Source organism: Trichogramma pretiosum, unplaced genomic scaffold, assembly GCF_000599845.2.
Source record: "Trichogramma pretiosum strain Unisexual culture from Peru unplaced genomic scaffold, Tpre_2.0 scaffold9, whole genome shotgun sequence".
Taxonomy (NCBI): Eukaryota; Metazoa; Arthropoda; class Insecta; order Hymenoptera; family Trichogrammatidae; genus Trichogramma; species Trichogramma pretiosum.
In genome coordinates this window covers 985,665-1,003,294 of record NW_019641697.1, presented here as the reverse complement: position 1 = coordinate 1,003,294, position 17,630 = coordinate 985,665, and the positions used below count along the sequence as shown (strand labels likewise).

Sequence of the window (17,630 nt, the reverse complement as noted above, 5' to 3'; positions counted from 1 at the left end):
GTAAGAAAACTCGTACATAATACTTGTTTGTAATAATTATATTAAATATCTTTCATTAGTTGTACAGTTTTTACACTTGAATAAATATTTTAATTTAATTGATAAATTGGTCTCATTCTTAAAAAAATGTTTAATTTTAAAAATGTACCTGAAGATTATATTTGTTATATATATGTACATAATGAGTCACATTAATCTTTGATATTTACATTATTTAATTCCAACCAGCAGGTCTGGGTATTCTTTTATTTTCCCAATGATCAATATCAGTCTTTTTCAACTCTTCATATGTAGCTTCTATGGTTGTCTTCTCTGGGCTTTTAATTTCTAAACCTAACTTTCTTGCTTCATCTTTAGGGTCAACCGTTTCAACAGATCTGTATCTGTATCTAATTTCTGCAAAATTTTGTAACCCAAATGATCCACCCACCATGAATACTAAAAATGGTATGCCAAACTTGATAGTTTTGCGAGAAAGTAGACTTTTCTGAAAAAAACTTTTTATTGTAAACTGTAACAACTTTAAAATTAGTCTTGTGACAAACTTACCATAGCAGTTGTATTAAAAAATAATCTTTTCAGTAAATTGTTATACCTGAAATTAAATGTAATAAAATTGAAACATTATTCATCTGTCAGCAAGAAGATCTGTTTTAAACGTTTATAGTTTTTTCTTACTCTATAGAATCATCGAAATAAAATCGAGAATTGACTATTAATTCAAACAATTTTAAAAAATAATATATTTTTAATATAATTATTCAATTTATTAAGTATAAAAACCTAAGACTTGAGTTTTCTAATCCAAAATTTTAACCTTATTTAGAGGTTCAATTAGATACATTTAATAAAATTTAAATAAAATCGATGATAATAAAAAATGAAAAATTTTCAGACGAACTTAATAAGTCATAACATAAAAAGCTTACAAAAATGTTTTTATTTACACTACTCAATTACTGTTAGTGATTCTTGTGTCAAAATTGTAGTTTATTGACAGAATTTCAAGATTTTAGGACACTTTTACAACTACCTGATATTTTTATATACAAAAATAGTTAATCAGATGAGTCTATAATCTATCTTGCTGAACGATAGTTAAATAATCATCGGTAGAAAAGTTTGCTGAGCACGTGTTGTCTGCTACTGTGAAATTGACACAATGCTTGTGCCTTAACTTTGCACAGTGCATACTACTGGGGCACTACACTATATGACGGAAATACGCGCGCATTTTTCAGTTTTCAGTGCTTGGAGTGGACTCGGAGGCCGACGCTATCGGGGTCGCTAATAATAATATTAATTTTCTGCAATCCGGGAAATCTACCGAACATGGGTGGCGTCGAAGAATTTCCATTTCCCTTTGAACCGTACCCAATACAGTCGGATTTTATGAGAAATTTATATGCATGCCTAGAACAAGGTAACTTAGGGATATTCGAAAGCCCAACAGGTACTGGCAAGACTCTATCTATCATCTGTGGAGCTCTTAAATGGTTATTAGATAACAAAGAGAAACAAAAAAACGAGTTACTCAAAAGTAAAGCTGATTTGGAGCTTCAGATCAAAGAAATTAAAAAAAAGCACGAAGGTGATTGGTTTTCTGCTCAAACAGAACAGATGACTCTTAATATGGAAATTGTGAGTCTACAGCAAAAGTTTGATGCTCTTTTGAAACGAGAAGAAAAAATCAAGAATTATAAGCAGAAGGTAAAACAGTATAATGAAGGAAAAATAGAAAACAAAAAAAGAGATGTTAATAAATGGAAAACCAAAAGAGAAAATGAAACTGAAAATTCAAGACTTGATGAAAAAGTTGAAAATATTGATGACTTTATGGATACAGATTTGATTCTGCAAGAATTAGATAAACATTCCAATGATTCTGAAGATGATGATGATAATGAAAGTAACGAACAAGAATGCAAAATATACTTTTGTTCAAGGACACATTCACAGTTATCTCAATTTATTGGAGAGTTAAAGAAAAGTCCTTACAATGATAAAGTTTCTCTTGTTCCAATAGCATCTAGGTAAGTTAAAGATATAGTCATTTGATAATAATTTTTGTGAAAATTTTAAAAAAATTTCAGGAATAACTATTGCATTAATTCAAAAGTAAAAGCCCTTAAGAATATGAATCTGATCAATGACTTATGTCAACAGCTGCAAAGGAAAAGTAAAACTACATCCAAAGATGAAAAGACCATAAAAAAATCTAAAACTAAAACCACGTCTTGCCCATATATGCCTGGAAATCAGGAAATACTTATAGCAGAAATATTAACCGAAATTAGAGATATTGAAGATATTGTTAAGACCAGTGAAGAACTAAAAACATGTCCTTACTATAGTACAAGAAAGTCAATTGAAGATGGTCAAGTCATCCTAGTACCATATAATTCTATTTTACACAAAAATACTAGAGAAAGTTTGGGAATTGATATTAAAAACAATGTTTTAATTATTGATGAAGCCCATAATTTGTTGGAAGCTATTGAAAGAATGCACAGTGTCTCTATTACTGGAAAACATATTTTACAGAGCCTTAATCAATTAACTCAATACCAAGAAAAGTAAAATTTATTTAATGTTTAATTTTATCATTTGTTTTTGAGCATACATTCATTCTTGAAAAATTGTTATTTTTCAGGTTCAAGTCTGTACTGACAGCTAAAAATGTATTACATTTAAGCCAATTAAGTTTTTGTTTAAAAAAACTAATAAAATTATTAGGAGGAACTTCAAAGTCTCTTCCAAATGATAAACCAAAAAATGCTGATAATAAACTATTTGGCTTGGATGAATTTGAAATATCTGCAGAAATAGATACAATCAATATATTTGATCTCATAGAATTTATAACAAAATCCAAGCTAGCTCACAAACTGCGAGGATATGCCGAAAAATATGGGAATGAAAATATAGTTGCTGAACCTTGTAAAGAGAAAAAAGGTGTCTCTGAATTCTTAAAATCACTTCAGAAAAAAGATTCTCCTGAAATTAAGGAAAATATTAAACAGCATGAAGATGAAATAGATAAAGATCAAATTACTAGTCCTTTATTTGTAATTACTAGTTTTTTAGAAACATTAAAAACTAAATGCAGTGATGGTAGAATATTTGTGGTTCCTGGTACTGTTATTGGTGATGGATACTTACGATTTCTTTTATTGAATCCTGCTTCTCATTTTAGTGATATTGGTAAGTTTGTCTCGTGTTACTTTCATCTAAAAAACATGTTATATTATTATTTTAATGGAAATGGCATTACAGTTAAAGAAGCAAGAGCTATTGTTTTGGCGGGTGGAACAATGGAACCTATGTCTGAATTTAAGGATCAATTATTTTTGAGCGCTGGAGCAAAACCAGAAAGAATAATGACATTTTCCTGTGATCATATTGTTCCAAAAGAAAATATTTTAACTTGCATCTTACAATCTGGTCCCACGGGTGTAGAATTTGAATTTAATTATCAAAATAGACAAAACACTAAACTTGTAAGTAAATATTAAACTTTACTATTCAATTATTATTTGTCTCTCAACTACAGTAAATTCATTTTGTAACTTTCAGTTAGATGAATTAGGCAGAACACTAGTGAATCTTTGCAATATAATTCCTGCTGGAATAGTTGTGTTTTTACCATCTTATAGCTATGAAGAATTGTTAATTAAGCACCTTGAAACCAATGGTATTCTAGCTAAAATTGGTTTAAAAAAAACAATTTTTCGTGAGCCTAAATCTTCAACACAGGTATTATTTTTACAAAAACATTTCATTTAATTTTTAATTATATTGCATTAATTTTTCATATGACAGGTGAATTTAGTATTAGAAAATTTTAGTGATTCAATAAAGAAAGCTGTAAAACCTAAAACTGGAGCAATATTATTTAGTGTTGTTGGTAAGTTACTTTAAATCTAATGTACTGCATGATAGTTAACATGATACTTAATACATTTTACTTCATTACAGGAGGAAAATTAAGTGAAGGTTTGAATTTTTCGGATGATTTGGGTAGATGCGTTATTGTTGTAGGCATGCCTTACCCAAATATTAAATCTTTAGAATTACAAGAAAAAATGAAGTATTTGAAAGAGAACGTGGTAGGTTTTTTGTAATATTTGCTAATTCGTAAGAAAAATTTAATTCTTAAAATTTCTTCCTTTAAATTCAATTCTTTACACTTTTTTTACAGAATTCGAATGCAGGTAGCATTTTTTATGAAAATTCCTGTATGAAAGCTGTGAATCAGTGTATCGGCCGAGCGGTACGACACATTAATGATTATTCAACAGTTGTTCTACTAGATAGACGATATGCAAACAAACAAAAAGCACTGCCTGGATGGATTCAAAGAACTTGTTCAGTGCAACCAAAATTTAGCGGAGCTGTTCAAGCGCTCGCTCGATTTTTTGCTGCGAAAAAAAAACAAACAAGCAATCAGTAATTTTTTGTATTTAGTTTTACGTTGTTACGAGTTCAGTAAATAAATGAAAATTTATTTTATAAATTTACTGCAGATGATATAATTTTTACCTGTCTGACGGAAATAATTCTAAATTGGTATTTGCCCCATCCTAGTTAATTGTAGTTTACAAGCAAATGTAATATATCCCAAAACATTGCGCGAAACATAAAACTCTCGATCTAATTTTAATTTTTTCAGAACTATCTTGACCGAAGGTTTCTTCATCCTTTATTAAATTTTTATTTAAAGAATTGATAAAAAGTGTTATATACCCCAAGGCCGCTTAATAAAAAGCTTCAGAGTACGTATTTTCTGCAGCTTTAGTACGTAATATAATTTTTTTATATTAATATGTATTCTACTTACGTATTATTTATACATATAGACATATAGTGTCACTTTTTTGTCCCAAAAATGCATTTTTCTGCTTGCTAACATTCAACGATCGCTTTCACGCGCGTTAAAAGCATTTTAATTTAATAATTCAATTTTTATAATTCAATTTTTTATGCTAAAAACTACTTTGAAAAAACAAATTTGAATGTCAAAAAGTTATATTAACTAAATTTTGATCCATCTATCCTTTTGTAATAGATTACGTGTGAACGTAATGTAGATAAGATTCCGCATCGGGTTTACGAGCAGAAACTTTATATTCCTCGACACGATTCAAGTAATCTAGTTCAGTTGCGAGTACAGCTGGAGTCATATCAACACGAAACTGATACGAGCAGCATTGATACTTTTCATTGTTATTGTCTTGACAAAATCATGGCGCATTCGCGGAAGCTCATTACATTTGTATTTTTATTTTGTAGTTGGTATGTAATATGCATTAGCCAGTTCTATATTATTGTGTTTTAATTCAATTTCTCCCATTGATTGACCTTGTCAGTACTACCACCCCTTAATAAATGTAAATAAATGTGTTTTCTAGCGAATTTTTATATGCATCAAGTTTAAATGACTCCAAAGAAGTGCCGAAAGTGATCATCGACACTGATGCTGGTGGGGACGATGCCATGGCTCTTTTGTTGGCTATCAAAACGAAAAAACTTGATATTGTTGCCATTACTTGTACTTATGGCAATACAGACTTGAAAAATGTTGAATTGAATGTGCTAAAGACTTTGACCATAGCCAATCGAACTGACGTGAGATAACTTATTTTTTATGGTGAAAATCATACACAATCGATCAGAATTAAATCTTCGCGATAATTCAGATTCCAGTTTACGCCGGAGCAAAAGGTCCATTACTAAAAAACTACACCGCCAGCGATTACTTTGGAAAAGATGGATTTGGTGATTTTGAGTTCAAACATGAAATCAAAATTACTGTGGATAGATCTAAACATGCGTCGCTAGTAATGATTGACTTAGTTAGACGACACCCAGGTAGTTAACAATTTTAATGCAATATATTTAATGCAAATTTATTAAGTAAGAGTATTATTGAAAGAGAAAAAACGGCTTACAGGTGTCATCAATGTGGTGACTTTGGGGCCACTGACAAATGTTGCTCTGGCAATTTCGATGGACCCAAATTTTGTGAAAAATGTTAAAAAATTCTATACCATGGGAGCAACTTTGAATGATTTTGAACCAGAACCCGAATTTAATTTCCAACTGGATCCTGAGAGCGATCAGATATTTTTAAGCTCACTGGAAGATCAGAAATGTCTAATATCACCGTGGGATATGAACAATACCATTTCAAAGGTCTTTTATTTAACAAATGAATTACAAATTTACCGAAAAGAAATTCTACATAATCGAAATTATCTTTCTATAGAAATGGCGGATTGATACCCTCGGTAATTTAAGCTCTAAAGAAATGCAATTTTTGAATAAGGTCGAAGATTACGAATTGAGTCATGCAAAAGTTTGGTTCCCGGCGGATTCTATTGCAATTTCAACTTTAATTTGGCCTGAATTGGTCACTTTGAAAAATGAAATTCACATGACAGCGATAACATGCAGTTCAAGTGAAGGAAAAGTAAAGTTTGATGATGATTCGACCGATAAAAATGTTGAAATCGTCAGCAAATTTGACATAGAAAAATTTAAAAGCTTGCTTCTTCGGAATTTTGAATCATAGAAATATTGTTTTTCTTTACAATAAAAATGACTCTTCTCAGAACTATATTTTTTATCAATTTAATCGAAGCATCGATAAAAAATACATTCTAAATTTTGACTAACCCGACCGTCTAACCAGGTCATTATCAGCCTGCACTAATACAGCAGATTAAAGTATTTTGATAGAAATCAGTAAACAATGTAATCTGCGTTAAATTGGAATGAATCTCTTAAGATCTAACACTTGAAAAAGAGATTCTGATAAGATTTCATGCACTGACAAAGATTGTAAAATTAAAATACCTAAATTATTTTTCCTCGACGACAAATATTATCAAGTCCCTCCGATTCCGTCAGTTGTGCTTGAACCTTGAAAGCGATCACAAAATGTTGAGCATTAACTATTTTACAAAGATCAAACCCAAAAAGTTGATTATTGCTATCTGTGTTAGCTGTTTGATATTACTGTTACTATGGTACATAAGTTAATATTGAGTATAATACTGATACATTTTTACACGGAAAATGGTGTTGGCATGTTCATTTTTAATCGCAGTGTAATCACCTTGAAAACGATGGGTTATTTGGAGAAAAGAAAAATAAAGCTGATCATCGACACAGATGCTGGTGGTGACGACGCTGTCGCAATTATGATGGCCCTAAAAGCTCACAAACAGGTCGAAGTATTGGCCATCACTTGTACATACGGCAACACCTACGTCGAAAATGTAGAGAAAAACGTTTTGAAAATACTAGGCGAAGCAGAGAGGACTGATGTAAGTATTCGTAGATTTGAATAAAGATGCTCGTCAAACGAACCACGTGAATGGCAAAATCGGCGCCAAGATACCAGTTTACAGGGGGGCGCAAAGGCCGCTAATGGACAAATTCAACGCTACCACGTACTTTGGTGAAGATGGCTTCGGTGATTTTCAATTCGACAAGAACCTGACCCAAACGATCGACGAGACGATGCCAGCTGCTTTAGCCATGATCGAGCTGACGAAGAAATATCCAGGTACATTTATACTTGCGAAAATTCGCTGAAAAGCGCTACATACCGTATCCGATGAGCGAAAGACTGAGCGATCTTTGTCATTTCAGGCGAAATCAGTATTCTGACGATCGGTCCACTGACAAATGCAGCGCAGGCAACTTTGCTGGACCCGAACTTCGCGAAGCGAGTCAAGCAATTTTACTCGATGGGTTCGCGCGTCACCGGAAGCGCAGATCGTAACGGGAGGCCGCTTCAAGCCGATTTTAATTTCGGATTGGACCCTTTGAGCGATGCCATATTCTTCAACAACACGAGGCAAACGAAAATTAGCATTCTTCCTGGAATGGCCATAAGGAAGCACATCATCAGCGTGGTAATTAGCACTTGACAATTTGTAACTTATCATTTTTGAACAACCCTACAAATTAAAATGAATTTGAAATCGATTGCAGAAATGGCGAAGAGAAGAATTCGGCCGAATTAATTCTACGGTGGTAGAGTTTTTGAACAAAGCCGAGAAGTTAGCGCTGGATAAGTGGGCAAGGTCTGACAAGTGGCCTCCGACAGACTCGGTGACTCTGGCAGTGGCAGTCTGGCCGAAAGACATCGTCAAGACCAGCAGCCAAGGTCGCATGCTAGCCATCAATTGTGGACCGAGCAAGGGCCTAGTGAATTTCGTGAAAAACGACCCAGAGGGCTCGAACAACATTGAGCTCGTCGACGATTACGACCCGATTTTCTTTAAAAAGAAGCTCGTCGATTTATTCTCGTAATTAAAGCGTACAATATCATTTCTAATTGTTAATTCCACTGCAAAAAAATCTGTCCCCAGGCTGTGATGTAATAGATTATCAGTTATCTTTATATCGTTGCCGTTAGTTTTAAAAGCTGGCGTTGTAAACTTAAGTTTGTAATTTATTTAATTTTAAAGTGCAGTCCAGCGATGTAAAAAACAGCCTCGATCGCTGGCGCCATCTCGCACCTACTGTGCCAATTGATATTGTATTTTCACTTTTTATCGCGATCACATAGAGATACATAATATGCTAAATGATTACTGGATCTGTCTACCAAGTGTAAATAAATATAAGACGAACCGACTTTCAAGCCTAACAAGTCTCTCGTCGCTGAATAATATGTCAGTTTTCAAACATTGATGCTTTGTACCGTGATTACCATATATCGATTTTAAATGTTTTATAAGGTCGATAGATACTTCAATTGTTAATCATAAGATACTTTCAGAGCTCGATTATTGAAAAAAAACCGAATTGTGGTATGCGTGTAATATTAAGCTTTTGCAGTTTTCTAAATGACCAATAGTTTATTAGGGCTTAGAAATGTATTAACTTTCGTCTAGTTACCGGACACTTTATCCGGTAAAACTGTATTTTATACGTTCTAACAAATATTACAGTTCGAAAATTAGTTTTCATAAACACTTACCATAGATATTATTTATTTTATTTTAAATAAATCATAATGTCAGAAAACTAACTGGTGTTCGATTACTGTCAGTTTTACCCTATACGTATAAAGATAGCATATTTTATTCTTCTCTCCCCCTTGTTCATATATATAACACATATCATGTATGCGCGTATAAAGGCACTAGTGTACTGAATGCCTGGTGCTGACGCCGTTATGTTGGTGGCTCTATATTACGTGTGTGTGTGTGTGTGTCTGTCTTTGTATGTGCACCTTCTGTGTGCATGCTCATTGCTCAGCGGCTGGCTGATATAAGTCGCGAAGCGAGAATATCGTCGTCATCCTGCCTGTAAACGCCGCCACCGCCGCCGCGAAACGCAGCGCAGCAGTCAGCCAGTGCCAAGAGGATCTTCGTCTTGTGACTCTGTTGTTGTGCGCGCCCGTACATGTATTGTTTATAGACTCCACTGCTCTGGCGGCTGGTGCAGCGTTATATACATATGTGTGGCAGTTAGCGATAATTCAGCATCGAGTCCGAGGTTTTTCTCTTTTGTACAGGAAAAAAAAATTGCTGCTGCAGGGCCCTGGGCTTCGATTGCAATACAAGGGTTATGTTATGAGCTCGCTTGGAAATCGCACAGTCGCGGAGACACTTTGTGATCATTACTTCACGCCGAACAATCGTAATAAACTTCGCCTCTCGCTTTTTCGTGCCGGTTGATGTACTGCATGAGCTAGACGCGTACAATATATGCGTACGCGCTTATATTAACACGTCCAAATACACGACCGTATAGAATAAAAACTGGCAGTGCATACATGTAGTCAAAGCACATATACGTGCGTGCATACTTTATCGCGTGTGTTGGTGTCTATGTACTGTGTCTTATAGCGTGCAGTGCGCGATACAGATATACGGCGAAACTCTATGTAGCATATAAAAAATAGCACTCGAGAAGTACACACAAGACGAGGAACAAAATATCTCTAAACGAAGCAAGTAGAGAACTCCTTGCTGAAACATAACGCGACAGTTTTAATATCTGACTCTTTGTCGTTTGCATGTGATCAAAGCATTCTCTATCTTCCATGATACGGAATGCAGCGGATGAAAGGGCAAGCCAACAGTCAAGGTGAGACGATTTTTTTCGGCTTTTATCGTTACAAGTTTCAGACGCTTTTTACGATCGAATGCACCAACTGCTTTGAATTCTCGGCATTATATTTGATATTGTACACACGTTCGTGTATACTTCATAAAGCTCATCAAATCTGCATCTGCTATATTCTCATCTTTTTCCATCATTCTGATATATTATTTTTCTTTTTCAACTAGTGTATACAAATGACTAACTAAGCGTTAGTGATATATATTTTTTAGGCACAAGTATTTTGTTTACCAGCATTCTTTAAACTGATACAAATAAAATTGAATTGTGACTATTGATTTAAGTATTGATTTGTCTTACATTGAAATACAATGAATAAGAGTTAAGTGGATTCAACTAATAGTAATGCTTCTGTACACTGTCCATTTTTAAATTTATATTTTATCATACATTTTACTGCTAATTACTGTAACCTCATCTAATTGCACAAAAAATTGTTGATAGATTTCAAAATAATTCAATAAATGTTATAGAAATCGATTAAATTCAATATGTAGTTTGTTTACATAATTTTATGCTTCAAGTCTTCAGAAAAATGTGCAGTAAAATTTCATGTTTTACAATATTATTTACTATACATGAATTTTCCTTTTAGTAAGCAATGGACCAAAGGAACACCAACCTGGCGATCATTCGACAGGAGAAGATATTGGTTTTGAATCATGGAGAGGAGGAAACAGAAATCAACACCATTCCAACTACCCAATTGGCAGTGGAGGCAATGATCACTATAGTCCTTACTATGCTGGGGGCTCATTTCAATATCAAACATTTGGAGCAGGAGATGGCACTTGGTCAAATGGTGCAGATCCTGTAACTTTTTTGCCTGGTTATAGTGGTCAAATGAGTCATGATGGTTACGGTGTAGAAGGAGTTTTTTCAAATGCTGGAGGTAGCTTTGGCAACTTCAGTCAGCCTTTTAATTATTTTCATGGCAATGGTGACTTCAGTGCCTGGGGTGCTCCCAGGAAAACTCAATACGAAGATTATTATCCGCAACGTAGTAGTGATAATTATGGCTCCAATATTGGAGATAAAACTATTGAGCAAGGTGTGCAAGGATTGTCAATTGGCAATAAGGTATGACGGTATTCCATTGTGAAAAATTAATTTAATATTCACTTGAATGAATACATCAATAATAAATTTTATCTTTTTAATTAGCTACAAAGGCAAGATCAGTCACAATCCCAGGGTTTGCAACAAGGATCACAATCAGGTGGTCCTCCCAAAATGGAACCTAAAGAACCTCGTAAGATTACATGGGCCAGCGTTGCAAGTCAACCAGCAAAACCTGTACAACCTGCGTCATCTACTCAAACACAGAAGAAAAAAACTGGTATAGCCCCACCCCCAATTATTCCAGGCAAGCACAATATGGACATTGGAACTTGGGGAGAAGGGAAAGCTTCCATGCCTCCTCCAAAAGCTCCCCCACCACCTTCACCTCCAACAGTACAACCACCCTTGCCATCTCCACAACCTGTACAAAGACAACCTCCTCAACAGCAGCATCAGCAAAGAGGCTCAAATTCAGGACCACCTGTGGCAACCTGCTGGAACAGACAGCCTCAAGGTCCTCCATCACCTCCTTCTCAGCTATCAAATATGCAACATCAATACCCATCTGCTAATCATAATGTAATAATTTAATTTTTACTTTTATGTACCACTTGTTTAACTTAATTTAACAATTATACATTAATTACTAGAATCAGCATCATGTGCAAAAGAACCAACATATTCCTCAGCAATCTCAACGTGGACCCCCACCTCAACAACAGCAACAGCAACAACAACAACAACAACAACAGCAACAGCAAATACAACTGCAACCACCAGTTTCTGCGCAAAATTTGTCTCATCCAGTACTGGATGAGTTGAAAGTTAAGAATGATTACAATCCTACAGACTTTGATCAAACCGCGCCGGGAGCACGATTTTTTGTAATCAAATCTTATTCAGAAGACGACATTCACAGATCAATCAAGTACGAAATTTGGTGTAGTACCGAGCATGGCAATAAGCGCTTAGACATGGCTTATCGAGACGCGAATAGGGAAGGTTCACCACTGTACCTATTTTTTTCGGTCAATGGATCGGGGCATTTTTGTGGCATGGCTCAAATGGTTTCATCAGTAGATTATAACAGTAACAGTTCGGTCTGGTCGCAAGATAAATGGAAAGGCCAATTCCGTGTGCGTTGGATCTACGTGAAGGACGTACCAAACATGCAACTGAGGCATATAAAGCTTGAAAATAACGAGAACAAACCGGTAACCAATTCGCGTGATGCGCAAGAAGTGCCTCACGCCAAGGGAATACAAGTTTTGCGGATAATACATAATTATCGGCACTCGACTAGCATTTTTGACGATTTTGGACATTACGAGAAGCGACAAGCCGAGGAAGATCAACGCAAGGTATCACCGACGAACATGGGTCCGCATCATCACCCACCACCACCTAATCACAGAGAGCGCGGTGGTGAGGGCCTTAGAGAACGGGGTGGTGATGGTCGGGAACGTGGCAGTGGTGGTAATCACAGAGGACTCTCTCATCATCCTAGGGATGAAAATATGCCACACCCTCGCGATTATCATGGTCATGATCAGGGTCGTGATCTCGGACCACGCGACCATGGCCGTGATCATGGTCGAGAACATGTCCGGGATCATATGCGAGAACACCCCCGGGATCACATGCGAGAACATCCCCGGGAACACGGTCGTGATCATGCACGAGACCGAGATCGAGAACGCGATCATGGACCTCCGTCTCAGCACTCTCATCATCAGCGCAGAGTAAGTTAATTTAATTATTCTAACATTTATGTATATAACGCAAAGAATTTTGATAAATTAAAGTGGTTTGTACAATAGGAACGAGAGCATCGTGGAAGAGGAAGAGGAGGCCCTCGTCAGTAGCAGCGAGTTACTGAAAATTGGATCACAGAAGACATTAGTATTCGATTTATAAAATCAAGCTTTACTACCTTTTTACTTTCTCTGATGACTTACGGACTTAAACGGCTTGTCGCCCAGATCGGAGAAAAGTTCATTCCGACATCGTCGACCGTTGCTGGATCGTTGTTAATGACAACAATCATAATCAACGCCCTGTTAAGCCTAGCAAGCAAACTTACATTTATTTTCAACTTAATTTCCAGATGGACCAGGAGCAGCATTGTTATAGTTGCCGAAGAGTACCGTCGACCAATTATTAAGAGAATTTTATCAGTGCGGTGGTGCGTTGTCATATGTATGCTTTGAATTTGAGTCCGCATGGTGTTTATTTTAAAAGATTGAACAATTTGAACTTAATCATACAACAACAGAGAACAGTATGAAGCATATTGATGGAACAATAAAATGTTAACAAATGACTGGTCAAAATTAACTGTGAACACTAACTAACTGATCAGTGCGTCGGAAGAAAGATATAAGGGCAGAAATTTAATTGTAAGTCAACTTTCACAAAACGATGGCACTATGTGGACAATTAACTCTTGTATAATGCTTAATGAATGTACTTTTGTTGATACTGTTTGAAAAAATTCTATATATGCGAAAGCAACGTGCGATTATAGAGGAAAGACAATGCGTCGGTCACAAATTATTAATATCGCTATATACATAAAAGGAATACATTGATGTTTATCGAATTTAATTAAAAATGAAGGTATGAATAAGAAAAGATTGTATACAAACTTTACAATATAAATGGTGCCGGCAAATAAATAAAATGCAAGCGTAGGTATTACAGATTGAACGATATACCTAAAAATATACTGAGAGTGATGTAAGAATCATAAGAAATAAACGCGCTGTTACGTGTTATATGATTCAGAATAATGGAAAAGAGATTTCTCAAGAAAACGACTCAAAAAGCTCGGTACACTTGATTTAAATAAAAAAAAAAAATAATAACGATAATGAGACTCAATCGCGAGTCAATAAAATGCGCATAACAAATTAACTTTTATTGTTAAAGAATTAATGTTATCATTTTTCTGAACTGCGAAGAATAGTTCTTGGAGGTACTGTAAGACATTTTTAAGTGACTTTCCATTAAAAAAGGAATGAAAACAAAAGATTGAAATAAAAAAGCTAAGAATAGCTTTATGGCAATGAATATCTTTTTATACAAAAACTTGTAAGTCTCAACCTCTCTCTTCCTCATGTTCCGAATTCAACGGAATGGCAACTTACGTGTTTTGATAATAATTTTAGAATTCAATAACATTGCAGTAAGGAAACTTGAATATTTATGAATTAATTCAACTAATTTAGCTCATTTTTTGGACAAAGACAAATCGAAAAAGTTGATTATAGATTGAAGTTAACTGTACACTGTTCCTAAGAGTTTTGTGGAGATTCTTTCAAAGATCGATGTGAAACAAAAATTGTGCTAAGGTTTTGAACTGTTTAGTTTTTTTTATAACTGTCTCTACCTTTATTATATAATTGTCTAATTTAGAAAAAGTGTAAGAACAAACGATTGTTTATTTTATCCCTATTAACTTGTAATGAATTTTCAGCACGCAATATCCCATCACTAACATTGTAAAAAAATGAGTGGAGGAAAATGTTTAAGAGTGTGATAAAAAGAGTATGCACGAGAGGAGAGACTAACTTATAAAGGCGAACCACAGCATTGTCTAACGTTCTGCCGTTGAAGAATTGCATAAAATAAAGGAAATAATTCTTATATCTAATTTGGTAGTCTTTATAAGATTATTCAAAAACATTAATTTTTAAAAATCCTCAATAATTATCGATAAAATATTTATGTTTCTTAAAGGGATGTTTTGTTTTTATTTTTGCTTTTTTTTTTGTTAAAATATTTGAAAGTAACGAAATAATTCTTTGCATGGTCGATTTTTTCACATTATTTATTTTCTATACTTGGTGCATAAAATGAACAACTGCAATGGCAGTTATTAAAGTAAATTTTTAAATGTATGGTTTTCTTACTTCTAGTTTACCATCAACTTGCGTCTAATTTGAAGAAAAAACTTGTAAGAACTCGTAACAATTTGCCTTCATCATTCATTCGTATCATAAATCTTTTCATCGACTAGCTCGTCGATCAAGCCTTCGTTTACGGCCCAGGCTTTTATGTTTTCTCTTACTTTATCGCTGAAGGCCTCCTTGTTGAAACGCATATAATTCCAAACGAACATTTCCGTGCCGGCTATGATAAAATGATGACCAAAAACATTCAATCTCTCCCCAATCAGGAAATCTTCCGTCCCGTAAAAATGTTCTTTATCATCAGGTTTAGGAACTTTGTTCCATCCCAAGAAACAACCACCTCTTCTTCCAGAATTTTTCTTATCAACTTCGTTGATTCGCATACAACCATCGGCCGTATTGTATTCAAGCACGAAATCACGATCGCGGCCCTCGGGATTATTGTGGTCCATAACTAAAGAGTAGCGAAGTACTTTTGGAAAATGGTATAGTTGACTATCCAAAGCTTTTTCATCACAGTGAGTCAATTTGACGGTATCCTCGCCATCGCGTTGACCGGGTGAATCAGCATAATCTTCTTGATCGATTCTTTGTGGTTGGTCAACATTGTTCATATCTTTGTAAAAACGTTGAGTAAACTGGTCGCAATCAAATATATAAAACTGACGACTGAAAATTTCAACTGTCTCTCCCACCTGCAAATGGAGAATATTATAAGATCAAAGCAATACAAAAATTTAATGATATTTTATTTGTACTCACCTTGAAATCAGTAGGACATAGATAACTTCGATCTCCCCCGGCCGAACTTTGAAAATACGCATTGGGTTTGTCAACTTCCTTCCTCGGTACTCTCGACTTGTGAAGCAGTAACCCTCGTTCCCCCTTGCCGACGGCGGCTATCGATACAGTATGATTATTCAAGAAATATCGAATTTTGTACAATTTATCTTCCCACTTGGCATCGAAGGTAAGGGTTTTGTCTTCATAATCGTGAATTCTTTGCTGGTGGTCGGTCATCAAAGAAGAATTTTTCTCCTTATGCCTATGTCCAATTTCATCTTCAATGATTTGCTCTTCGGCAACATTCACGTTGACCCCGTGATTCGTGAGGTATTCGCGAGTAAAATCGTCACAGCTGTAGATGTGATAGACTGTCTGGTTTATTTCTAAAAGTCAAATATAAGAAGCAATATTAGTACATTGTACACGGGGTGTGGACGTGCTTTTACCGCAAATCGCGAGGTCACAGTACAAACCACCGGACGATTTTTTGTTGAAAAAGAATCACTCAAGTTGCATACAATATTTTATTGCAATAGAGTCAAAAAGAACCGGCTGCGTCACGATTTCAGGTTAGAGTATTATGCAATTTTTTATTTCGAAAAAACAAATAAACAAATAAACAAATAAATAAAAATGCAACAAGGAACTTACCAATATTCCTGGATACGTTGAAATCGGCTAATTTGTAAAAACCGTCTCCGGATGGCATCAACACTCGCTGTTTTTTGACGATAATATTTCCAGAATCAGCTTCATCGCAAACCATCATTGAATCGTCCTCGATGTAATATATAATTTTAACTAATTTTGTTTTCTGATTTCTCGGATAAGCTTCAAAAGTTAAATAGTTGCGAAGGGTCTCCATCGTGTCAGCGACAGCTTCGTCTTGTTCTTCAATTTTCGACTCGTTTTCGGAAGAAGCTAAATTCGCTTGCTGCCTAGAACTATATGGAATACGATTTTTTTTTATTATCTGTTAAATCGATAAAAAATGTTCCAAGTACTTACTGCGGGGCGTGATTCCAAAATGCGTCAGACTGGGGGTTCGGATTGTCAGAGACAAGATGGCAAAATCCATTCGATACTTTGAACTGCGATTTACGTCTGTGATCCTAAATAAAAAAATTATATCGTGAACAAATTGAGCGTTGGACGTTGGTATTGCACGTATAAGTCAGTGAAATGAATTTGGCAAATACGATTTCAACGATCACATTGGCGGTTATGTTAATTAGCAACTTTGCGAGAAAAGAAAAATAAACAGTAACGAAAAAAACATTTTCATAACCTAAAAAGCGAAAAAAAATTGCGAATTTTTTATTTGTTTTCTGTTAGTACTTACAAAAGGGTCCGCGCCATAGTTATCGCTGTTCGGCGATGTATCATCGCGTTCCGTTGCCGAGTCCATCATCGTGGCAAGTACTTTCGACAAGTAATTTGAAAAGTTGATCTCAAGTGTTGAGATCGTTGAGGCACGTTTGAGGGAAGGCAATTAAAAACTGAGGGTATACGTTCGGAAGTCCTGGTCGCGCGTTTTGCTGTATATATTATGTTATGTATATCGATATATACGCTACCGTCGCAGTACCGGCTCGGTGTCAGCGCTCGACTGAGCCAACGCAAACAATGGAAACTTTGCCCGAGTGCGAGAGGCGCGACGAGTCGCCAGAATGTCGGTTGGGTTCGCCTCGCGTCCGTTAGCCGGCTGTCCCGCGGCCC

General features: G+C 35.3%; 6 protein-coding genes across 9 annotated transcripts; 4 read left to right on the top strand and 2 right to left on the bottom strand.

Annotated features, from left to right (window-relative positions):
• Window positions 1-144: 144 nt before the first annotated feature.
• LOC106651538 (cytochrome c oxidase assembly protein COX16 homolog, mitochondrial) lies at window positions 145-1,120 on the bottom strand. Of its 3 annotated transcripts, none has more exons than XM_014370070.2 (3): window positions 1,034-1,120; window positions 550-595; window positions 145-487 (listed from the first exon to the last, which is right to left on the bottom strand). In XM_014370070.2, the coding sequence occupies exons 2-3, from the start codon at window positions 550-552 to the stop codon at window positions 215-217; spliced, it is 276 nt and encodes a 91-aa protein (XP_014225556.1). In that variant the 5' UTR covers window positions 553-595; window positions 1,034-1,120; the 3' UTR covers window positions 145-214. The 3 variants fall into 3 exon arrangements, with proteins under 3 accessions (XP_014225556.1, XP_023317932.1, XP_023317931.1); XM_023462164.1 differs by having other exon boundaries at window positions 145-497; window positions 930-1,035; XM_023462163.1 differs by having other exon boundaries at window positions 930-1,034.
• A 63-nt stretch (window positions 1,121-1,183) lies between these two features.
• Window positions 1,184-4,453, top strand: LOC106651311 (ATP-dependent DNA helicase DDX11). Its single transcript, XM_014369750.2, has 8 exons — window positions 1,184-2,033; window positions 2,094-2,576; window positions 2,654-3,204; window positions 3,277-3,500; window positions 3,577-3,756; window positions 3,823-3,907; window positions 3,979-4,109; window positions 4,202-4,453. The coding sequence occupies exons 1-8, from the start codon at window positions 1,333-1,335 to the stop codon at window positions 4,451-4,453; spliced, it is 2,607 nt and encodes an 868-aa protein (XP_014225236.1). The 5' UTR covers window positions 1,184-1,332.
• Window positions 4,454-5,179: 726 nt separating this feature from the next.
• LOC106651648 (uncharacterized protein C1683.06c-like) lies at window positions 5,180-6,707 on the top strand. Its single transcript, XM_014370267.2, has 5 exons — window positions 5,180-5,295; window positions 5,412-5,628; window positions 5,700-5,871; window positions 5,954-6,195; window positions 6,269-6,707. Exons 1-5 carry the CDS (start codon window positions 5,246-5,248, stop codon window positions 6,572-6,574), a joined length of 987 nt encoding a protein of 328 aa, XP_014225753.1. The 5' UTR covers window positions 5,180-5,245; the 3' UTR covers window positions 6,575-6,707.
• Window positions 6,708-6,966: 259 nt separating this feature from the next.
• On the top strand, window positions 6,967-8,645 carry LOC106651309 (probable uridine nucleosidase 1). 2 transcript variants are annotated; one of them, XM_014369749.2, is made up of 5 exons: window positions 6,967-7,031; window positions 7,112-7,331; window positions 7,402-7,573; window positions 7,660-7,925; window positions 8,005-8,645. In XM_014369749.2, the coding sequence occupies exons 2-5, from the start codon at window positions 7,131-7,133 to the stop codon at window positions 8,323-8,325; spliced, it is 960 nt and encodes a 319-aa protein (XP_014225235.1). In that variant the 5' UTR covers window positions 6,967-7,031; window positions 7,112-7,130; the 3' UTR covers window positions 8,326-8,645. The 2 variants fall into 2 exon arrangements, with proteins under 2 accessions (XP_014225235.1, XP_023317930.1); XM_023462162.1 differs by having other exon boundaries at window positions 6,968-7,331.
• Window positions 8,646-9,322: 677 nt separating this feature from the next.
• Window positions 9,323-13,721, top strand: LOC106651647 (YTH domain-containing family protein 3-like). Its single transcript, XM_014370266.2, has 5 exons — window positions 9,323-10,113; window positions 10,745-11,229; window positions 11,314-11,790; window positions 11,862-12,953; window positions 13,032-13,721. The coding sequence occupies exons 1-5, from the start codon at window positions 10,080-10,082 to the stop codon at window positions 13,074-13,076; spliced, it is 2,133 nt and encodes a 710-aa protein (XP_014225752.1). The 5' UTR covers window positions 9,323-10,079; the 3' UTR covers window positions 13,077-13,721.
• A 1,303-nt stretch (window positions 13,722-15,024) lies between these two features.
• LOC106651487 (EF-hand domain-containing protein 1-like) lies at window positions 15,025-17,549 on the bottom strand. The gene is made up of 5 exons (XM_014370008.2): window positions 17,254-17,549; window positions 16,920-17,023; window positions 16,563-16,855; window positions 15,888-16,294; window positions 15,025-15,820 (listed from the first exon to the last, which is right to left on the bottom strand). Exons 1-5 carry the CDS (start codon window positions 17,320-17,322, stop codon window positions 15,197-15,199), a joined length of 1,497 nt encoding a protein of 498 aa, XP_014225494.1. The 5' UTR covers window positions 17,323-17,549; the 3' UTR covers window positions 15,025-15,196.
• Between the last annotated feature and the right edge of the window lie 81 nt (window positions 17,550-17,630).